The sequence below is a fragment of the Ambystoma mexicanum genome, chromosome 9 (assembly GCF_040938575.1).
Source record: "Ambystoma mexicanum isolate Mex_15411 chromosome 9, UKY_AmexF1_1, whole genome shotgun sequence".
NCBI classification, from domain to species: Eukaryota; Metazoa; Chordata; class Amphibia; order Caudata; family Ambystomatidae; genus Ambystoma; species Ambystoma mexicanum.
This window is the reverse complement of record NC_090931.1, coordinates 1,221,693,043-1,221,713,752: the sequence shown is the minus strand read 5'-3', so window position 1 is coordinate 1,221,713,752 and position 20,710 is coordinate 1,221,693,043. Positions and strand designations below refer to the sequence as shown.

The 20,710-nt window shown below is 42.1% G+C and overlaps 1 protein-coding gene across 4 annotated transcripts in view; it reads right to left on the bottom strand.

Annotated features, from left to right (window-relative positions):
* The window catches only part of MAP3K19 (mitogen-activated protein kinase kinase kinase 19), a 749,356-nt gene that overhangs the window by 59,520 nt on the left and 669,126 nt on the right, over positions 1-20,710 (bottom strand). For 3 of the 4 annotated variants that reach the window (XM_069616558.1, XM_069616557.1, XM_069616560.1), the window contains exon 8: positions 19,258-19,335. The exons of the other annotated variant lie outside the window; for it this stretch is intronic. In XM_069616558.1, the coding sequence (XP_069472659.1) occupies positions 19,258-19,335 (78 nt within the window). The remainder of the gene's footprint in view (positions 1-19,257; positions 19,336-20,710) is intronic. 4 annotated transcript variants of the gene reach the window in all.

The window sequence follows — 20,710 nt, the reverse complement described above, 5'->3', positions numbered from 1 at the left end:
AAAAGTTACCAACGCGCACTCATAGTAATTCTACTACCACCATCAAAGCAGGCCTCATCAATGCCAGATCACTCTAAGCACATGCACTGGACATATCAGACATTATTACACTTCATGACCTTGATTTCATTGCCATCACAGAAACATGGCTGAACCTAACATCAGGCCCTTCACTAACCCTGGCTATACCTAATAATTATTCCATCATACATTTGGATAGAGATGCCAATACCTCGAAAGGAGGAGGCACTGCATTCATCTGCAAAACAACACTAGACCTAAGAATGATCAACAAGCAAACCCTACCACCTGCAGAACTATTATGCATCAAACTATCTACATCATCTACTATTACTATGCATTTGATTTACCGATCCCCAGGCCCAACCTCTACTTTTGAAAATGACGTATCACACCTGTTATCCGTCAACACTAAAAGTAACTCCCAAGTCATTATCATGGGCGATTTTAACTTCAGCCTCCAAGATCCTAAAGATTCAAAAGCTTCTGCCCTCAAGGACACTATCTCCGAGCTAGGGTTCACCCACCGTATAACGGACCCCACCCACAACAAAGGAAGAAAGGAAGAAACGCTAGATTGGCTAGCAGACTTTAACTGCAGCATCAATATACTCTCAAGGACCCCATGCACGTGGACTGACCACCACCTAATCACGTTCACCATCAACCAACAAGGCCATACTCCCCTCCCCATGATGACCAGAAGTAAACGTAATCTCACATTAGAGAACCTATTATCTCTACTATGACCGATTACTCACCCAGGTAAACTGCACTCTGACCCTACAGTACTAGTTGACCTGTACAATAAAACCTTGCTTAAGGCCATCAACACCATAGCACTACTTAAACTACAGAAAGCTAAACCACATGCTCACATTAACAATGAGCACCACACACTGTGGGTAATAATAAGCAGCGCTCAGATACCTGAGGGTTTGTAGCGCTATATAAATGGCAAATTATTATTATTATTATTATTATTAAAAAGTGGTACACTTCCCCACCTTAAGTCTCTCAGGAAAGTAAAAAGAACGGCAGAATCCACATGGAGAAGTTCCCCTTTGGATTCCAACAAGAACAACTTTACTGCAGCCTCATTCAATTACAAAGTAGCTATTATCCAAGCAAAAAATGACAACTCATCAATTGTATATAAAAAGCTAACTCCAGCACAAAATAATTATTCAACATCTTGAAAGAAATGGAATCTCCTGCCTTGGCACCTGATACCTATACGAAAGACGCCTTATGGTGTACTAAAATACAGAATACCCTCCAAGACAAAATCACCATGCTTCTAAACAAAATAGAAACAAAGAAAAACCTCATTGATACCACTATTCCACAGGACCTGCCTTCTCCCCCCAAACGGAACATGCCTCAGTTCAATTTTAAACCCCTATCCATCAAAGAGGTGGAGATGATCATATTAAAACTCAAACCATCTCACTGCCAGGGTAACACCTGTCCCACATCGCTTATCAAGGAGGCGGCTAATGAACTCGCCCCCTTCATTACATCCTTCATTAATGCTTCATTTGACTCAAACACTGTACCCAATAGCCTGAAAGACGCCTGGGTACTCCCGTTACTAAAAATAACCTCCCTAGACCCCAACAATCCATCAAACTACAGAACCGTTATTACAGTTCCTTTTTTGCTAAAAATACTGCACCGAGCAGGTTACCTTCAGATACAGCATTACCTGGAAGTTAATAACCTGTTAGGCCTTAGACAATCAGGATTTAGACCTAGGCACGGGACAGAGACGGTGCTTATAGACCTGAAGACTCAAATTCAAATCTTAAAAGACAAAGGTAAACCTGCCCTACTCCTTCTACTTGACCTATCAGTGGCTTTTGACTTAGTGAACCATAAAATATGATGCAAAACACTTGTCATCTGCTGCACACGTTTCAGATCATGCTAACCCTGGATTGAATAATTCCTTAGCAATAGATCCATAAGGGTCTTTGCACCTTCAGCATCAGCCTCACCAATGCCAGTTACCTGTGGGGTTCCACAAGGATCCATTGTTTCCCCCAACTCTCTACAATCTGTTCACCAAGCCTCTCTTTGATATACTGGACTATCTGGGTATCACATATACCAACTATGTGAATGACACCCAGATACTCATCCCAATCACTGGTGACCACACTGTAGACAGTAAGACCCTCAATGACATTTACAGCACCATACAAATTTGGATGGCTAAGCACAGGCTATGTCTCAATGACAAAAAGACCAAACTGCTCCTCCTTGGCTCAACAACTAAATTGAATACACTAGGGACCTTATTCACCTGTTTCAATATCGACTGCAATATTATTAAAGTAGCCAACAATGTAAAAACACTAGGAATTTATATTGACTCTGTACTCACACTAACGAGACAAACCAATGCCTTAGCCTACTCCACAGCCTATACATGCAGGCTCATTGCGGCCTGCCGCCCCTACCTGACAACAACTAATTGTATCTCAGTAGCAATGGCATTAGTATTATCTAAGCTTGATTACTGCAATGCGCTCTACCTGGGCACGTCTCAACTAAATATTAACAAAAGGCAAGTCATGCAAAATAATGCCATCAGAGCAGCATGTAACATCCCCAGGAAATTGCATATTACGGCAACCAAACAGACCATAAAATGGCTTAATATCAAGCAAAGAATAAAAAAAAAAAGAAATTGCCCTTATAACTGATGACACGTGTTTCGGTCCTCCAAGGACCTTTTTCAAATCAGGGCTATTGATTTGTCTTAAAATCATATAATCATAAAACAAATGAAAACATAACAAAATAATCACATTGGTAGACATGTGTATATATCAAAAATAAAACGACAAAGTGAGATTGAATAAGCATAAAAAAGAAGAGTGTAAGTACATGAACCAAAAAAGTACATGGATGTCAGAAATAAAAAAACAGACAAAAATGGGGTGGGGAATAAGGGGGCGGATAAAGCAGGGGTGCGATTAGGAGAGAGGTAGATACAAAGCAATTGTTAGTTGTGATGCATTTAACAAAGTATAAGCATTATTATAATCATTCGTGTTTGTTCATGTCAACAAATGTAAGAAAAATGTGTTACCTTGTAGTCATGTAAGGTGCCCCTGTCACATAATGAGAAAAATAAGCTTCCATATATTGAACGGGTAAATCCCTGTAATTGTAAAATAGATTCATATACAAATTGTTGTATTACTTAATTATAGAATCTTAATAGTAAAAATGTACTTGGTACTGGGTTTCAAACTCGAAAATAAGTGGTGAGGAAAGGTACATGTATTATTGGAGTAGCTGGTCTAATTGGTAAAAAACGCACAGACGCGTGCGCGAAAAATACACTTAATCATAAGCTAACGGGATCCAAATAGGTTATGGCGACTGGTAAGTATAGACGTTCGTTCGTGTGTGCAAACTAATACATTGACATATGTGGTCCATAACAGCGCATCTTAGCTAAACGCGTAAAAGAGTAATCGCGTGAAAGTGTATTAGTGGGTTGACAAGTACCATTGGCGGGAAGCGCACAATCGCGTGCGAGATATTACATATTATAACAAGTAAGAGAGTCTATGCAAGTGACAAAAGCACGTTCGCGTGCGTGAAACTACACGTATCTCAGGATACGGCAGGCCATGAAAAGTCAGACGGTCTCTTACCTGCTGTTCACAATGAAAGCGTCCGATCGCAAAGTTGCTAATAATCTCGAGGGGGCGCCATTAAGCATCCTCTAAGTGATTATATCCGTTGCTAAGGTAGCAAGTACCACAATCTGTCCTTCCTCCATGTCTAGTCGCGTGCTCACTGGTGGCCATATTGTAATGGAGTCGGAGTGACATAAACAAATATAGTGGATTACAATAAGTGAAATAGTACGTTTAAATAGAGGTATGCAAATTAAGTGTGTTAATGTATTCTGAAGGCAAGGGAAAGGGGAATAGAAATAAATGATTTGGTGTAGACATATCAAATTGTTGTTGTTCTACTCTAAATCCTAATAATAAGTGGAGAGGCCTCAATGCATAGTGTGAATGAGATATTCAACATATTTACAAACACATTAGTCACAGCTAAATTATTAGACCAATTCTTATAAAAAAGGACACCATTTCATTATCTGTGTTGAGGCCAAGTACTGTGGAGTTGAATTTACAAATTATTTTCGCCTCTGTTTGTCTGAGTTTCTTTTCTCTGTCACCTCCACGTCTTCCGAGGGACACTCTTTGAAGACCAATGAACCGGATATCTGCTTTATTATCCATTTGATGTTTCTCTTGCCAATGACAAGCAAGAGGAAGTCTAGGGTCCTGGCTTCCAATTTTAGCAAGATGTTCACGCACCCTGGTCCTGAGTTCCCTGATGGTGCTCCCAATGTAGACCAAATTGCATACACATATTAACGCGTAAACCACACCTAGGGGCAGTAATAAACATGCATTCTTTAACCCTGTACAGAAGCACGATGATCTGAGAGCGCTTTTCTTCAAACTAGAACGACTTTCAAAAAAAGAAATCGATAAATACTGGGAGATAGTCTCCCTGGAAAATTATGTTAAAAACTAATTAATTCCCAGAGGACTACGCATTTTGATCTTCCCGAATTTCCATAATGATTTGGACAATGACCTAGCAGAGTTGTGGGAACACAACCTTAATGGAAGTTCGAAGAAGATGTTGGAACTCCTAATTGAACACGTGACACAGGAACACAAGAGGACGATAGAACTTATTGAAAAAAACAAAAAAGAAATCGCAGATAAAAAATCACAAGATTCAACAAAGGAGAAGAATTACAACACCATGCACGACATTCGAAAGAATTATCAAGACGAAGTTAAACTGAGAAAACTGAGGAAACATTATCGGATGAAAGAGATTACCTAGATGATGGGGTTTATACCTTTCAGGCAAAATATAATTCAACAACAACATTTGGGTCCAAAACCAGCACACCCAATACATCATCGGCCAGTTCGGATGCAGACTCGGAAGGTGAAACACAGAATACAGATGAGCCAACAAATACAACCGATACTCCAGGGGCAACAGAAAGTCAAAGTGGAAGATCAACCTTGGGATTTATGAACCAAATTAAGAGGTACAAAAAAGGCAACAGAAATCTCATACCCAAACAGGTCCGTTTTCAGTTACCACAGAACACTGGAGCAACACCCAGTACACCAGGAAGCGAGGAAGGAGGGGGGTTCAAGATCTAACCAGTCAAGAATCACAAGAAAATACAAACAAAAGGCTTACAAGAGCAACTTCAAAAGAAGCGAACAGAGTGAAATAGGGCCTAACCTCATTCTAAACTTATCATGTAGACCGATATCATTGGAAGAGAGCAGGCTTCTGAGTAAAGAACTTTCTTTTGCACCTTCTACGAACCACAACGAGACAGACCTACATATTGATCTTTTCAAGTTCATTTGGAAATTAAAATTAAAAAAGTTTTTTGCCACCAAGGCACCAGGCATGTACACACATCAACCAAAAGCTATTATAAGTGAACTGAGTATTAAAGAAATTGAAGACATTCACTTACTTAGATCAATTGCAGAACCAATGGACTATGATATCACAAATGTACTAAGAGACCTTAATGTGCAACCTGATACGTTATCAATGAAGGAGCTGAAACCAACATCTAAATTTGTACCCCAATTAGCAACTGACAACGTTATTGACACCTTCTACAAGGCAGTATCCCAAGATCTCTGCAAAATGGATCAGAGAGATTTGCAATCAAGAACAAAACCCAATCTCACCCATAGAGAACAAGAAGCTCTACACCAATTGGAAACCGACCGCTCAATAATAATCAAGGAATCAGATAAGGGAGGGAACACCGTTGTTATGGACCGGGACAACTATTTGGAAATGGCTAATAGACACCTCAACACCCCAGGCTGTTATGAAAAACTGTCAGCTAACCCAACAAAGGAGATTGTACAGAAATTGGAACTGAACATTCTGGAATGGCATTGCAAAGGCCTTATCACAGACAATGAAAAGAGCTTTCTCATAATCAAAAACCCAACTATACCAATAATGTATTTCTTACCGAAAATTCACAAGCAATATGACTTGATACCAGAGGGCCGTCCCATTGTTAGCGGGATAGGTTGGACAACAGAGAATATCTCACAGTATCTGGATAACATTTTGAGACCCAGGGCCACACAACTAAAGGCATATCTTAAAGACACAACGGATGTTATCACGAAGCTACAATCTTGGAACTGGGTGTAACGCTCACCTGATTCTCGCAGAGGCGCCGGTCTTGACTGGGCGACTACCGTATCTTCAAAGGTGATGTGTAGCACCCGGTTGGCTCTTTGGGCTGGACCTCTGTGCACTGTATGCCTGACGTGTAGAGTAAGATGTCTGCAGATAGAAAATATGGGGTTAATGAACTGGGGTTATTGGGGTGTCCCTATCTCTTTCCTCTTCTCCTCTCCTGTAGACCCCCAAAGGTTAACGCTCTCACCTTAGGTAAGTGAATGCCGAGCTCTCCATCTGCCTCGGGGCAGGGTGCTGTAACCACTTTCTTCACTGGATAGGTAGCGCAGGCCTCTTGACTTCAGAGGACTGCTGTCCGTCGTTTACTGCACGAACGGTAAGTTTCGAGTCATTCAAATGTCTTTAAAGTCTTTAGTAATGATGTCTCTTGTTTTGCAGGGTTCCGGCGATGGCGGATGACGGGCTGAAGTGAGTTGAAGATGGAGCCCGTGTGATGAATAGAAGCGCCTGGAAGCACTTAAGTAAGCGCTTGTTGCCTGCTTCACTATGCGCTCTAACTGTCTTTTTATTTTGCAGGTACGAGTTCGGAGCGGCTGCAGGGTGCCGGAATACCCACTGGATTAGATGTGGAAAGGAGTAATGGCACGTGAGTATTAAAGTTCCCCAATGTCTTTAAATGCACCTTGTTTTGTCTTTCAGATGCGGGATGCAGCGCCGAAGGCCTCCGGAGCGTGCGAAGAGTTGGTAAACTTTTGTCTTTCAGATGCCGGAATGCAGTGTGAAGACCTCCGGAGCGCACGAAGAGTAGGTAAGCCTTTGCCTTTCAGATGCCGGAATGCTAACCTGTTCTTTCTTGTCTTTATAGGTGTTGCTGAAGACTGGATTCAGGATGGTAAGCCTTTGCCTTTCAGATGCCGGAATGCTAACCTGTTCTTTCTTGTCTTTATAGGTGTTGCTGAAGACTGGATTCAGGATGGTAAGCCTTTTTCCTTAGGCCCAGGACCGGATGCAGAAGACACGATGAGCGTTCTGCTGCAGAGGTTGCAGAATAACGCAAAGCAAGATTCATCCACCGGGTGTGGTTTAAATAGTCTCCTGTAGTGCTTAGGTGTCTCCTTCCACAGCCACGCCTAAGTAAGAAAAGAGTTCCTGGTAAGAAAAGAGTTCCTGCCTTCCAGAAGAGTTCCAGTGTTCTGAATCTAGGGAGTGGCTCCAGCCCCACCCAACAGGAAAAGTAGTTCCAAACAGAAGAGGATCAGAGGCTCAACTGGCAGGCAAGTAAGCAGCATGGTCTGCTGAAGGTAAGTCCACCCAAGCATTATGAGCCCGGCGCTTCCAGCGCTGGGACTGGGCATATTTATGAGCCTGGTGCCACTGGCGCCAGGACTGGGTCCAAAAGGTCCCAATTGGGACTGGTTGGCACTCGGAACCTGGGTTATGGATCTGCTTCCAAGGGAGTTGGGAAAACCCTGACCTTTTGGAAGCAGAGATCATGACAGTACCCCCCCCTCAAGGCCCCTCCCAAACCGAGCTTCTCCGGGGGTTTTGGCTTGTCAGGAAATGTTTGGTGAAATCTTTTGATTAGGCGAGGAGCGTGGACATATTCAGCAGGTTCCCAGGATCTCTCTTGGGGGCCGTAGCCTTTCCAGTCAATTAGGTAGAATAGTTTAGATTTGGAGATCTTGGAGTCCAGAATGCTTTTGACTTCAAACTCGAGTTCTCCATCCACTAGGATAGGTTTTTGAGATTTGGTTAGTCGGGTTTGAGGTTGCACGGGTTTTAATAGAGAGACGTGGAAGACCGGATGTATCTTCATGTGCGGGGGCAAGTCCAACTTGACCGCTACTGGGTTTACTATGGTAGTGATGGAATAGGGACCAAGGTATCTTGGGTTGAATGTGCGTGGCCCTTTTAGAGATAGATATTTGGTGGATAACCAGACTTGATCCCCTATTTGATAGTGAGGGGCTTCCTTCCGATGTTGATCTGCTCCTTTCTTGTATTGTTCTTTAGCCCTTTGAAGGTGAGAAACAGCTTCCTTAAAGGCTTGGGTGATTGTAGAATGCAGGTAGTCTACTGCTGGTGTTTCAAGATCTTGGAGGGGATCCAACTCCGAGGTTCGAGGGTGACTGCCGTACAAAAGAAAAAACGGGGTTTTCCCAGTTCCTGAATGGACAGAGTTATTGTAGGCATACTCGGCTATCCAAAGGATATCTTTCCAAGTTTTTTCAGTTTGTTGCAGCATGCAGCGTAAATACTGTTCCAGAGTTTGATTGGTCCTCTCGGTTTGTCCGTCGGTCTGAGGGTGGTGACTGGTCGATAGTCTCACATCAATTTGAGCCGACCGACAGCAACTTCGCCAAAAATGAGAAATAAATTGACTACCTCGATCCGAAATTAGAACCGAAGGAAAACCGTGCAGTCGGACGATGTTTTCGAGAAATTCTCGGGCCAGAGTTGCTGCTGTTGGCAAGCCTTTGAGCGGAATGAAATGCGCCATCTTGGAGAATAAGTCCACGATTACTAGAATCGTATTGTATCCGGAGCATGGAGGTAGATCGGTGATGAAGTCCATAGAAAGTGTATGCCAAGGGCGAGGTGGGATGTCAATAGGGCGTAAGAGGCCTGCTGGTCTTTCCTTTTGACTCTTGTTTTGGGCGCATACTCCACAGGACATTGTAAAGTCTCTGATATCTTTTTTCCAAGACGGCCACCAGAAGTAGCGCTTGATCTTTTCTGAGATCTTGGCTATACCGGGATGACCTTCCATTAAAGAGTCGTGATAACAAGAGATTACTTTTTTCTGTAAATCTGTGCTGGGTAGGTATAATCGTTCTTGGAAATACAATAAGTTGTCCTTTACTGCAAAGTCCTTTCCCTGCAGATGCCAATTCTGTATGTCTGCTGGAGTTACAAGTTGCCTGGCTTTATCCTTAACTTCCTCTATGGATTCTGTGGCGATTACACCCAGAATTCTTTGTTCGGGAATGATTGGTACAGGTTTAGGGTTGACCAAGTGTTCTTCCACTCCCATCCAAGAAAGGGCATCGGCTTTACCGTTCTTTGTACCAGGTCGATAGGTAATTATGAAGTCAAACTCGGCAAAGAATAATGCCCAACGGAGTTGTCTAGAGGATTGGGCTTTTGCGGTCTTCAAATATTGCAGGTTTCGGTGATCCGTAATCACAGTAACGGTGTGTCGGGCCCCCAGCAGATAATGCCGCCAAGCCTTAAAGGCAGACTTGATAGCCAGAAGTTCCTTGTCAGTAATCGTGTAATTGATTTCAGGAGGCGAGAATTTGCGGGACCAAAATGCCACGGGATGCAACTGATTGGTTACCGGGTCCTTTTGTGATAGAACTGCCCCCATGGCAAGGCTTGAAGCATCAGTTTCCACGATGTAGGGGAGTTCGGGGCGAGGGTGTTTTAAGATTGGTGCAGAGATAAATTTAGTCTTCAAATCCTGGAAAGCTTGTTCCGCCTCGGTAGAGCATTCAAAACGTTTGTTTTTCTTTAACAAGGCAGTGATGGGCTGGACTATTCGAGAGAATTCGGGGATAAACCTGCGGTAAAAGTTAGCGAAGCCTAACATGCTGTGCACACCTTTTACGGAGGATGGTGATGGCCATTTGAGAACTGCATCGACCTTCTTTGAATCCATACGCACTCCGCCAGGTGATAATATGAATCCCAAGAATTCAACTTCAGTCACGTTGAAAACACATTTTTCCAACTTAGCGAAAAGTTTGTGTTGACGCAATCTTTCAAGGACCATTTTCACGTGTTTCCGATGTTCAGATTACGATGAAGAATAAACGAGGATGTCGTCAATGTAAACAACAACACATACATCTATGAGCTCTCTGAGGACATCGTTCATAAAATATTGAAAGGCGGCCGGGGCATTGCAAAGTCCGAAGGGCATGACCTGATATTCAAATAGCCCATACTTGGTGCGGAAGGCCGTCTTCCATTCATCGCCCTCTTTTACTCGTACCAAGTGGTAAGCTCCTCTAAGATCCAGCTTTGTATATATGCATGCTTTTCTGACTTGGTCCAGGAGTTCAGGGATCAAAGGTAACAGATATCTATTCTTAACGGTGATCTGATTCAGGGAGCGATAATCGATACAAGTTCTAAGGTCTCCTTCCTTTTTTGGAACGAAGAACAAAGCTGAAGAAGCAGGGGACTTGGAAGGACGAATAAACCCATTTGCCAGGTATTGATCCAGGTATTGTCGAAGGTGAAGGTTCTCAGGCTCGGTGAGGGCATAAATTCTACTACAAGGAGGAGTAGATCCAGGTATCAGGTCTATCTGGCAGTCATAAGACCTATGAGGAGGTAGAGAGTTAGCCTGATCCTTCCGGAAAACATCTTGGTATTCTAGGTATTCGGGAGGTAACTGGGGAGTCTCGGAAGAAATTGCGGCCAGTGCAACACCAGGTGGAGGGTGACAAGTAGAGACACATTCTGGAAACTGGACCGTTCTTGCTCGCCAATCGATCAGAGGATTGTGTTTCTCTAACCAAGGTATTCCTAGAATAATCTGAAACTGAGGGGCCTTGATCACATCGAACACAATCTTCTCATGGTGTCCATCTTGACTTACTAGCGTCACCTCTTGAGTGGTATGCGTTACTGGCCCGGAGGCTATCTCCGTACCATCCACCGTAGTAATGACGTCCTTTACAGCCTTGGGACAAAGAGTTAGATTCATCCTCAAAACCATTTCATGATCCACATAATTGCCGATGGCACCGCTGTCGACGTAAGCTTCAATTGCATGTAATCGATCCGGATTATCAGGGCTAATGAGGACCATAGGTATCACGAAATGCGAGGTCACGGAACTGGTTTTCACGCTCGGCAAGAGGACCTCTATTCTTGTCGGGCGAGGTCGTTTCCCTGCTCAGAGTTTGTAACTTTGGTAACTGCAGCTCCTACTGCCTTCTTGGCAGGTTTCACCGGACAGTCTCGAAGAAAGTGCCCTGAGTTTCCGCAATATAGGCATAATTGCAACTGTTTCCTCCTTTCCCGCTCCCTTTGTGTTAGAGGACCTTTCAGACCCCCTATTTGCATGGGTTCCCCGGAGTCTACTCCTTTGGAAGGAGTTGGCGGTTTGGAAAATACTCGAGCATCAAACTTGGAACGATCGGCCTTCCTGTTCTGCAGCCTGTGATCTATTTGAACGACCAAGTCTATATAATCCGAACAGTCTTGTGGGGGATTCACTACTTGGGCTAAAACGTCTTTGAGCTCTCCACGTAGTCCTCTATAAAACAGCGTAATCCTTTTGTCCTCAGGCCATTGAGTTTCCACTATTAGTCTATTGAAAGATGCAATATAAGCCAAAAGGTCTTGATTACCCTGTCGCAACGAAAGAAGCTCATTGTCCAAGGCCTGCCCTTGTGAATGTCTTGCGAACAGTTTTTCCATACTAAGCTGAAAGGCTTGAAAATCATGGAGAACCGGATCATCTTGATTAACTAGAGGGATCGACCAGTCTGCCGCATTGCCACTAAGGTACGAAAGTACAAAAGCTACTTTTGCTTGATCAGTTGGAAAGGCTGCTGGCCGGCATAAGAAGTGCAACCGGCACTGATTGATAAATACTGCAAACCTCTTTGGGTCACCAGAAAATCGTTCGGGCGGAGCCAGAGGTACATTCCCAGGTAGGTTGATCTGCACTGGATTCATAGAGGATGTTGAAGGAAGATTTGCCCCTGATGCGGGTAACGGGGTCTGTCCGGCTTGTGACTGTAGCACTTGTCTAGCAAGATTGTCTGTTCTCTCCTTGGAAATAATTAGTTCCCTTCTTAGAGCATTCGTTTCCTGACGAGCTGCATGCACTTCTGCCCTTAGTTCCCCAAGTAACCGGGCTAGGGGGTCAGTATCCGAGGTTTCCATAGCGCCTGGGCGAGAGTTTTGCGGTAGGCTTTGCGTTCTGTAACGCTCACCTGATTCTCGCAGAGGCGCCGGTCTTGACTGGGCGACTACCGTATCTTCAAAGGTGATGTGTAGCACCCGGTTGGCTCTTTGGGCTGGACCTCTGTGCACTGTATGCCTGACGTGTAGAGTAAGATGTCTGCAGATAGAAAATATGGGGTTAATGAACTGGGGTTATTGGGGTGTCCCTATCTCTTTCCTCTTCTCCTCTCCTGTAGACCCCCAAAGGTTAACGCTCTCACCTTAGGTAAGTGAATGCCGAGCTCTCCATCTGCCTCGGGGCAGGGTGCTGTAACCACTTTCTTCACTGGATAGGTAGCGCAGGCCTCTTGACTTCAGAGGACTGCTGTCCGTCGTTTACTGCACGAACGGTAAGTTTCGAGTCATTCAAATGTCTTTAAAGTCTTTAGTAATGATGTCTCTTGTTTTGCAGGGTTCCGGCGATGGCGGATGACGGGCTGAAGTGAGTTGAAGATGGAGCCCGTGTGATGAATAGAAGGCGCCTGGAAGCACTTAAGTAAGCGCTTGTTGCCTGCTTCACTATGCGCTCTAACTGTCTTTTTATTTTGCAGGTACGAGTTCGGAGCGGCTGCAGGGTGCCGGAATACCCACTGGATTAGATGTGGAAAGGGGTAATGGCACGTGAGTATTAAAGTTCCCCAATGTCTTTAAACGCACCTTGTTTTGTCTTTCAGATGCGGGATGCAGCGCCGAAGGCCTCCGGAGCGTGCGAAGAGTTGGTAAACTTTTGTCTTTCAGATGCCGGAATGCAGTGTGAAGACCTCCGGAGCGCACGAAGAGTAGGTAAGCCTTTGCCTTTCAGATGCCGGAATGCTAACCTGTTCTTTCTTGTCTTTATAGGTGTTGCTGAAGACTGGATTCAGGATGGTAAGCCTTTGCCTTTCAGATGCCGGAATGCTAACCTGTTCTTTCTTGTCTTTATAGGTGTTGCTGAAGACTGGATTCAGGATGGTAAGCCTTTTTCCTTAGGCCCAGGACCGGATGCAGAAGACACGATGAGCGTTCTGCTGCAGAGGTTGCAGAATAACGCAAAGCAAGATTCATCCACCGGGTGTGGTTTAAATAGTCTCCTGTAGTGCTTAGGTGTCTCCTTCCACAGCCACGCCTAAGTAAGAAAAGAGTTCCTGGTAAGAAAAGAGTTCCTGCCTTCCAGAAGAGTTCCAGTGTTCTGAATCTAGGGAGTGGCTCCAGCCCCACCCAACAGGAAAAGTAGTTCCAAACAGAAGAGGATCAGAGGCTCAACTGGCAGGCAAGTAAGCAGCATGGTCTGCTGAAGGTAAGTCCACCCAAGCATTATGAGCCCGGCGCTTCCAGCGCTGGGACTGGGCATATTTATGAGCCTGGTGCCACTGGCGCCAGGACTGGGTCCAAAAGGTCCCAATTGGGACTGGTTGGCACTCGGAACCTGGGTTATGGATCTGCTTCCAAGGGAGTTGGGAAAACCCTGACCTTTTGGAAGCAGAGATCATGACACTGGGAGAAAGACTGTCTTTTAGCCACCATGGATGTGAAAGCACTTTATACATCGATTCAACATTCATGGGCCTTGAAAACTATTGACTATACCTTCAGGGAGGAGTCAGCCTCGATGTACCACCAAATTGCAATGATCAAGGAAATGTTAGAGCTATCCTTAGACTGCAACATCTTCAACTTTAACAATGTATTTTTCAAGCAAACTAGACGTGTTGCTATGGGCACTAAATGTGCCCCAGCCCTAGCTAACCTTTTTATGGGCCTTTTTGAGTATACAATTATCTACCAGGATAAAGTTTATCAGAAGGAACTTGTATATTGGTCAAGGTATATTGACGACGTGTTGATACTATGGAAAGGCACAGAATTGGAGTTCACAGCCTCCCTAAACAGAATCAATGTTAACGAAATGGGTATTCAATTTACTGGTGTCTGCGATGCAAACAGTATTGATTTTTTGGAACTCACAATATATATTGAACAGAACCAGATCAGAACATGCACATTTCGTAAACCTACGGAGGTCAACGCTACCTTACATGCTACCAGTTGCCAGCATCGAACAACGATTCTCAACATACCATCAGGAGAATTTATAAGAGCAAGGAGAAACTGTCAGACCAAACAACACTTTGAGAAAGAATGCAGGCTGTTACAATCAAGATTTCTGTCAAGAGGATATTCAAAGAAATGCGTTACCAAGGCTTTGGATAAAAGTTTGCAAGTAACACAGGAACAAACTCTGGCTATAAGGAACAAGACTTTGGAGTCACCCACTATAGGTTTCATCACAAAATTTGGCAATGATCACAAACATGTCAGAAAGATTTTGGCCAAACACTGGCATCTTTTGAAATTGGATGACCACATTTCGAAGTTTATTGATGACAAACCCAGAATCATTTTTAAGAGAGCACAGACACTAAAGAACAAACTAAGTCCTTCGGACTTACCAGATCTAACAGAGGGAACACCCAATTGGTTACAATCCACTAATGGGTTCAGGAAATGTGGGACCTGCACCATGTGCAAACATGCACATGAAAAAACAAATTGTTTCAAGAGCAGCAATAACAAGACTCTAAAAATCAAACAACCCATAAACTGTAGGACGAAATATGTGGTTTACGCGTTAATATGTGTATGCAATTTGGTCTACATTGGGAGCACCATCAGGGAACTCAGGACCAGGGTGTGTGAACATCTTGCTAAAATTGGAAGCCAGGACATTAGTCTTCCTTTTGCTTGTCATTGGCAAGAGAAACATCAAATGGATAATAAAGCAGGTATCCGGTTCATTGGTCTTCAAAGAGTGTCCCTCGGAAGACGTGGAGGTGACAGAGAAAAGAAACTCAGACAAACAGAGGCGAAAATAATTTGTAAATTCAACTCCACAGTACTTGGCCCCAACACAGATAATGAAATGGTGTCCTTTTTATAAGAATTGGTCTAATAATGTAGCTGTGACTAATGTGTTTGTAAATATGTTGAATATCTCATTCACACTATGCATTGAGGCCTCTCCACTTATTATTATTAGGATTTAGAGTAGAACAACAACAATTTGATATGTCTACACCAAATCATTTATTTCTATTCCCCTTTCCCTTACCTTCCGAATACATTAACACACTTCATTTGCATACCTCTATTTAAATGTACTATTTCACTTATTGTAATCCACTATATTTGTTTATGTCACTCCGACTCCATTACAATATGGCCCACCAGTGAGCACGCGACTAGACATGGAGGAAGCACAGATTGTGGTACTTGCTACCTTAGCAACGGATATAATCACAGAGAGGACGCTTAATGGCGCCCCCTCGAGATTCTTAGCAACTTTGCGATCGGACGCTTTTATTGTGAACAGCAGGTAAGAGAGCGTCTGACTTTTCATGGCCTGCCGTATCCTGAGATACGTGTAGTTTCGCGCACGCAAAAGTGCTTTTGTCACTTGCATAGACTCTCTTACTCGTTATATGTAATATCGCGCACGCGATCGTGCGCTTCCCGCCAATGGTACTTGTCAACCCACTAATACGCTTTCACGCGATTACTCTTTTACGCGTTTATCTAAGATGCGCTGTTATGGACCACATATGTAAACCTATTAGTTTGCACAGGCAAACGCGCGTCTATACTTACCGGTCGCCATAACCTATTTGGATCCCGTTAGCTTATGATTAAGTGTATTTTTCGCGCACGCGTCTGTGTGTTTTTTTACCGATTAGACCAGCTACTCCAATAATACGTGTACCTTTCCTCACCACTTATTTTCGATTTTGAAACCCAGTACCAAGTACATTTTTACTATTAAGATTCTATAATTAAGTAATACAACAATTTGTGTATGAATCTATTTTACAATTACAGGGATTTACCCGTTCAATATATGGAAGCTTATTTTTCACATTATGTGACGGGGGAACCTTACATGACTACAAGGTAACACATTTTTCTTACATTTGTTGACATGAACAAACACGAATGATTATAATAATGCTTATACTTTGTTAAATGCATCACAACTAACAATTGCTTTGTATCTACCTCTCTCCTAATCTCACCCCTGCTTTCTCCGCCCCCTTATTCCCCTTTTTTGTTTCATGTACTTACACTCTTCTTTTTGATGCTTATTCAATCTCACTTTGTCGTTTTATTTTTGATATATACACATGTCTACCAATGTAATTATTTTGTTATGTTTTCATTTGTTTTATGATTATATGATGTTAAGACAAATCAATAGCCCTGATTTGAAAAAGGTCCTTGGAGGACCGAAGCACGTGTCATCAGTTATAAGGGCAATTTCTTTTTTTTTAGCAATAAATGTACTCTGCAAAGATTTGGCGCAGTCTTTTTCCAGGTTACTTATACTTCATACTATCTATCAAGGGGTCTTGTACTTGGCTAAACCCTATACCTGGTGAGACGCGACTCAATGTATTGATTGAATCAACTTCTTTCTTTCTTTTTTACTACTATAAGATGTCGCCAAGTTAGACCAAACCTTCCAAGCCTAGAACTTTTTTTGAGAACCCCTCCCACATATTTGGTTGACACTTTTTCACGTCACACCTCGACCCGACCTACGCGAACTGCGCAGTCGCATTGTGTTACCATTCCACGTTTCAATCAACAACATGCAGGTGGCGTCAGTTTCCCAGTGCTTGTTGCAAAGAAATGAAATGCACTCCCTATCTCAATAAGAGAGGAACCATCCTTCTCCCATTTCCGTATTAAGGTTAAAGATCAGCTTTTTGAGCAGGTCCTCAACCCGTCTGTTCTATAAAGTGAATCACATTAAGAATCTTTAGACGGTCTTCTCCATTCAAGGGTTCTATGTCTGTTGTAAATTTACTACTTCTGAACTTCTGTACAAGTCGTCTCTGTATATATGTATTATTTGCAAATAACTGTTTTATAATTTGTGTACCTTTACTATGACCATAATTAATGCCTGTATATCGATGCCTGTGTAACTTGTAAGACTAGCGCCCAGTTGCCCCAGTGCTTGGCTGCGCTTTACAAATAAATAAAATACAAATACAAAAAACATCCTCCATCATGGACATCCTCAGTAATTATCCCAATCTTTAAAAAATGCTCAAGGGACGACCCCAAAAACGATTGACCTATAGTGCTTTTAGATTTTCTAGGGAAAATGTATGCTGCACTTCTGCTTGACGGCCTAAAAGACTGGAGTAGTACCTCAAATCACTTTGACAACCGCCAATGCGGATTCATAAGAGGTCTAGGGTGTGCGTTAAATCTATTACTCTTAAACATACTAAAGATTAAAGACCTGCAAAAATGGAGCAAAACATACATTGCTCTAGTTGATTTCGCACAAGCCTTTGACACTGTTGATCGATCACTACTCTGGGAAAAGCTGCGCCAATGGGAAGGCCCTCAGAACATTCTAGAACCAAGAATGGCCTTGTACACAAACACCACCGTCAAAATCAGACTTGATCACGATGGTCTGCTGACCAATGACATAGAAACAACTAAAGGAATAAAACAAGGATGCCCGTTGGCGGCGCAGCTGTTTAAACTATTCATATCTGACATGTCTTTAATAATTCAGGAAGACACCTCATTCAGCCCAAAGATTAACGGCCAGAGACTCGGAAGACTTCTATACGCAAACGACTTAATCTTATTAGACCAAACCAAAATTGGTCTACAAAGGAAATTGCATCTCCTAAAGACCTACAAAGCTAAAAACAGCCTTAACACTGATAAGACCACAGTCCTGGTATTAGACTCGGACAGTCGTGAAAACTGAGTGAATTATTGATTGACAGCAATAGGAGCCCATAACGGAAAAATGTAATAAATAACGGCAAGCTATTGCCCCGTTGTCTTTAGATATCTTGACTGTTCCCTTGTGTGCCTTTCTCGCTTTGAATTTTGAGTAAGTGTCAATCAAAATAATGCCATTAGGTATAGACACGAAAACAAAAGAAAGTCAACTATCGGAAAAGATATTTCCTTGAAACTTAGCAACATGGCATATAAAGCAATGACAGAGACATGCGTGAAAAATCAACCTCACAGACATACAAATTATTAAAGAAGCTGAGAGCTTTTCTCTTCTCTGTTATAAACAAATTATTGATAACATCTTCAGAGAAAGAGAACTCACATCTAAAACACGCGTTCGCTATTTGTGTCTCCTATAGAATAATGCTCTGAGAAAATTAACTGAAAAACTAAGAATTATCTAATCTAAATTAACTATGGAATGACAACTGAAGATCAAGAAAACAGGTCTGTTGTTGAACTTTTAAATGATTTGTCTTAAGGTATTCACGAAGAAGAGAGATATAATTAGGTTTCATCCTCTTTTCTTCTGTTTTTGTGTCTATTTGATTATGCTATAGACTGGGAAAATATAAAAACACCCGCAATTTCCACACCCTGGAAATTAAAAAATGCCAGGAAATAAGAAACAAAGTTCTTGTTACACAAGAAATAATTGAAGTTCCAATCCGACCGCTCTATCCCGACACCACAGGTGGGTGGACACATAAACTAGTTTTTAATTGTTTGTGACATGGTATTTATCATTAAGATTTTAATAGGGCATTTCTATGCTTTTTATCTATAGCTTCTGTGAGATGACAGTTGAAAAAACAAATAAATCCCTGTCCTGAAGATGGCCAGAATGCATCAAACTACGAAACCAGAGATGGTTTCTAAAGTTGTTTTGATAAAGGCCGAAACATATCCACATATGTAGACGTATCTGGAAAGTTTATACTGCAATAATATATAAACGAAAAAGACCTGTTGATTAAAAACATTGTTTCTGTCACATACTAACCTCACATTGTACATCCATTTGTTATGAAATTGAATTATTGAATATCACTGTAGACGTTTTTTGTTCTTCAGTTGTTTTAAAATCTTTTTTAGATACATTTGATTGAATAAAAACATTTTTCTTGTATAATTTAACAATACTTTTACCTTGTTGTGTCTGTCATTTTCTGTGATTCACATGAAAGTGACAAAATACTACACCTGAAGTTCGGAAGAAGGCGGATTGAGAAAGTAGTAGTTGATTTGTACTTGTTGTGTGTGTTCATCTGGTATTAGAACCTACACAAGGAAGAGCGGAGAAGAAGAAATTCCAATGGTATCTAGAAAAACAACCATTACTCCAAGTGCCAACCTTTAAATATCTAGCAGTGATAATTAACTAAAGTAAAAACGACACTCCACAACACATGGCCATAAAAGCAAGAAGACAAGTCCTGACAATGCAAGGCCAAATCATCCACCGAAAATGTGGCAAATTTTTCCTAATACCTGTACTTACCTTTTATAAGCAGAAGGTTTGCTCAGCGGTTACCTATGGCGCTGAAACAGTGCTATGTTTACCATGTGAAATTTGGCCTACCATTGAAAGGCACTTTTGGAAACAAATTCAAAACCTCCCTCAAAGCATGCCAGTGCAGCTCGTCAGGCATGAACTGTGTCTACAATCACTAACTGCAGTTGTTGAATGGAACGCCTTGTCACTTTATCGAAAAATTCTAGCTAATTGTGGTGCCACTCAACACAACATTCTGAGGGGCGGAAAACCCAATCATGTCGACCTTGTTATTCAATCATGGGCCAAATGCTGTACCAATTTGCTCGTCGAAGCAAACATCACAGAGGAATTACTCATTAACAATCCAGACGAGGCAAAAAAGAAATTCTGGATCTACGACTGGATTAGAATTGAAGATGAACAAGCAAAAATTAAGCTGCAAGCCCACATTCGGACAGAAACAAAAGCTATGAACAAAATACCAATCTACCTAAGTACATTTCCATGTCCTGTGTATCGAACAACATTTATACGCTTCAGACTAAATTTCTTTAAAACAAAAGAAATACTAATTCAGCGAAAATGTCGACTGTGCCATACAGAAAAAGAGATATTGAAACATCACTTGTATGTAACAAGCTAAACCTGAAAAGAACAAAATACTTGTCTTCATTCATAAACGATGCACGTATTAGAGATGTTGACGCCTGGTGGCACAAGTTTGGCGAAACGGAAAACGTGAAATTAATCTTCGCCTTAGGAAAACTGTTACATGAAGTGTTTCAAAAGATACATGGGACGCTATGCTTGTGAAACAGAACTTGTTGAACTAAACCAACAATGAACGGCTCCTAATCACTCACTACTAACTGAAAATGTAATGATGAATAGATTGTTTTTACCACATGCTGGCAAAGGTTTGTAATAAACCACATGCCGGGAAATAAATAATTAAATAAAAAAGTTTAGAAACAATCTGTCCTGAAGAATTTTGTGAAAACAAATGCAGTGAAACAAATGTACCATCACGATGCTAGAAGTCTATTTGTGGAAGATAAAACACGGAAAAACAACAGACAAAACAGAAAGAAAAATGTTATGTTATAACCATGCTTTATCATATCAGTAAAATCTTTCAGCGAGGAAAGCACTTGCCCT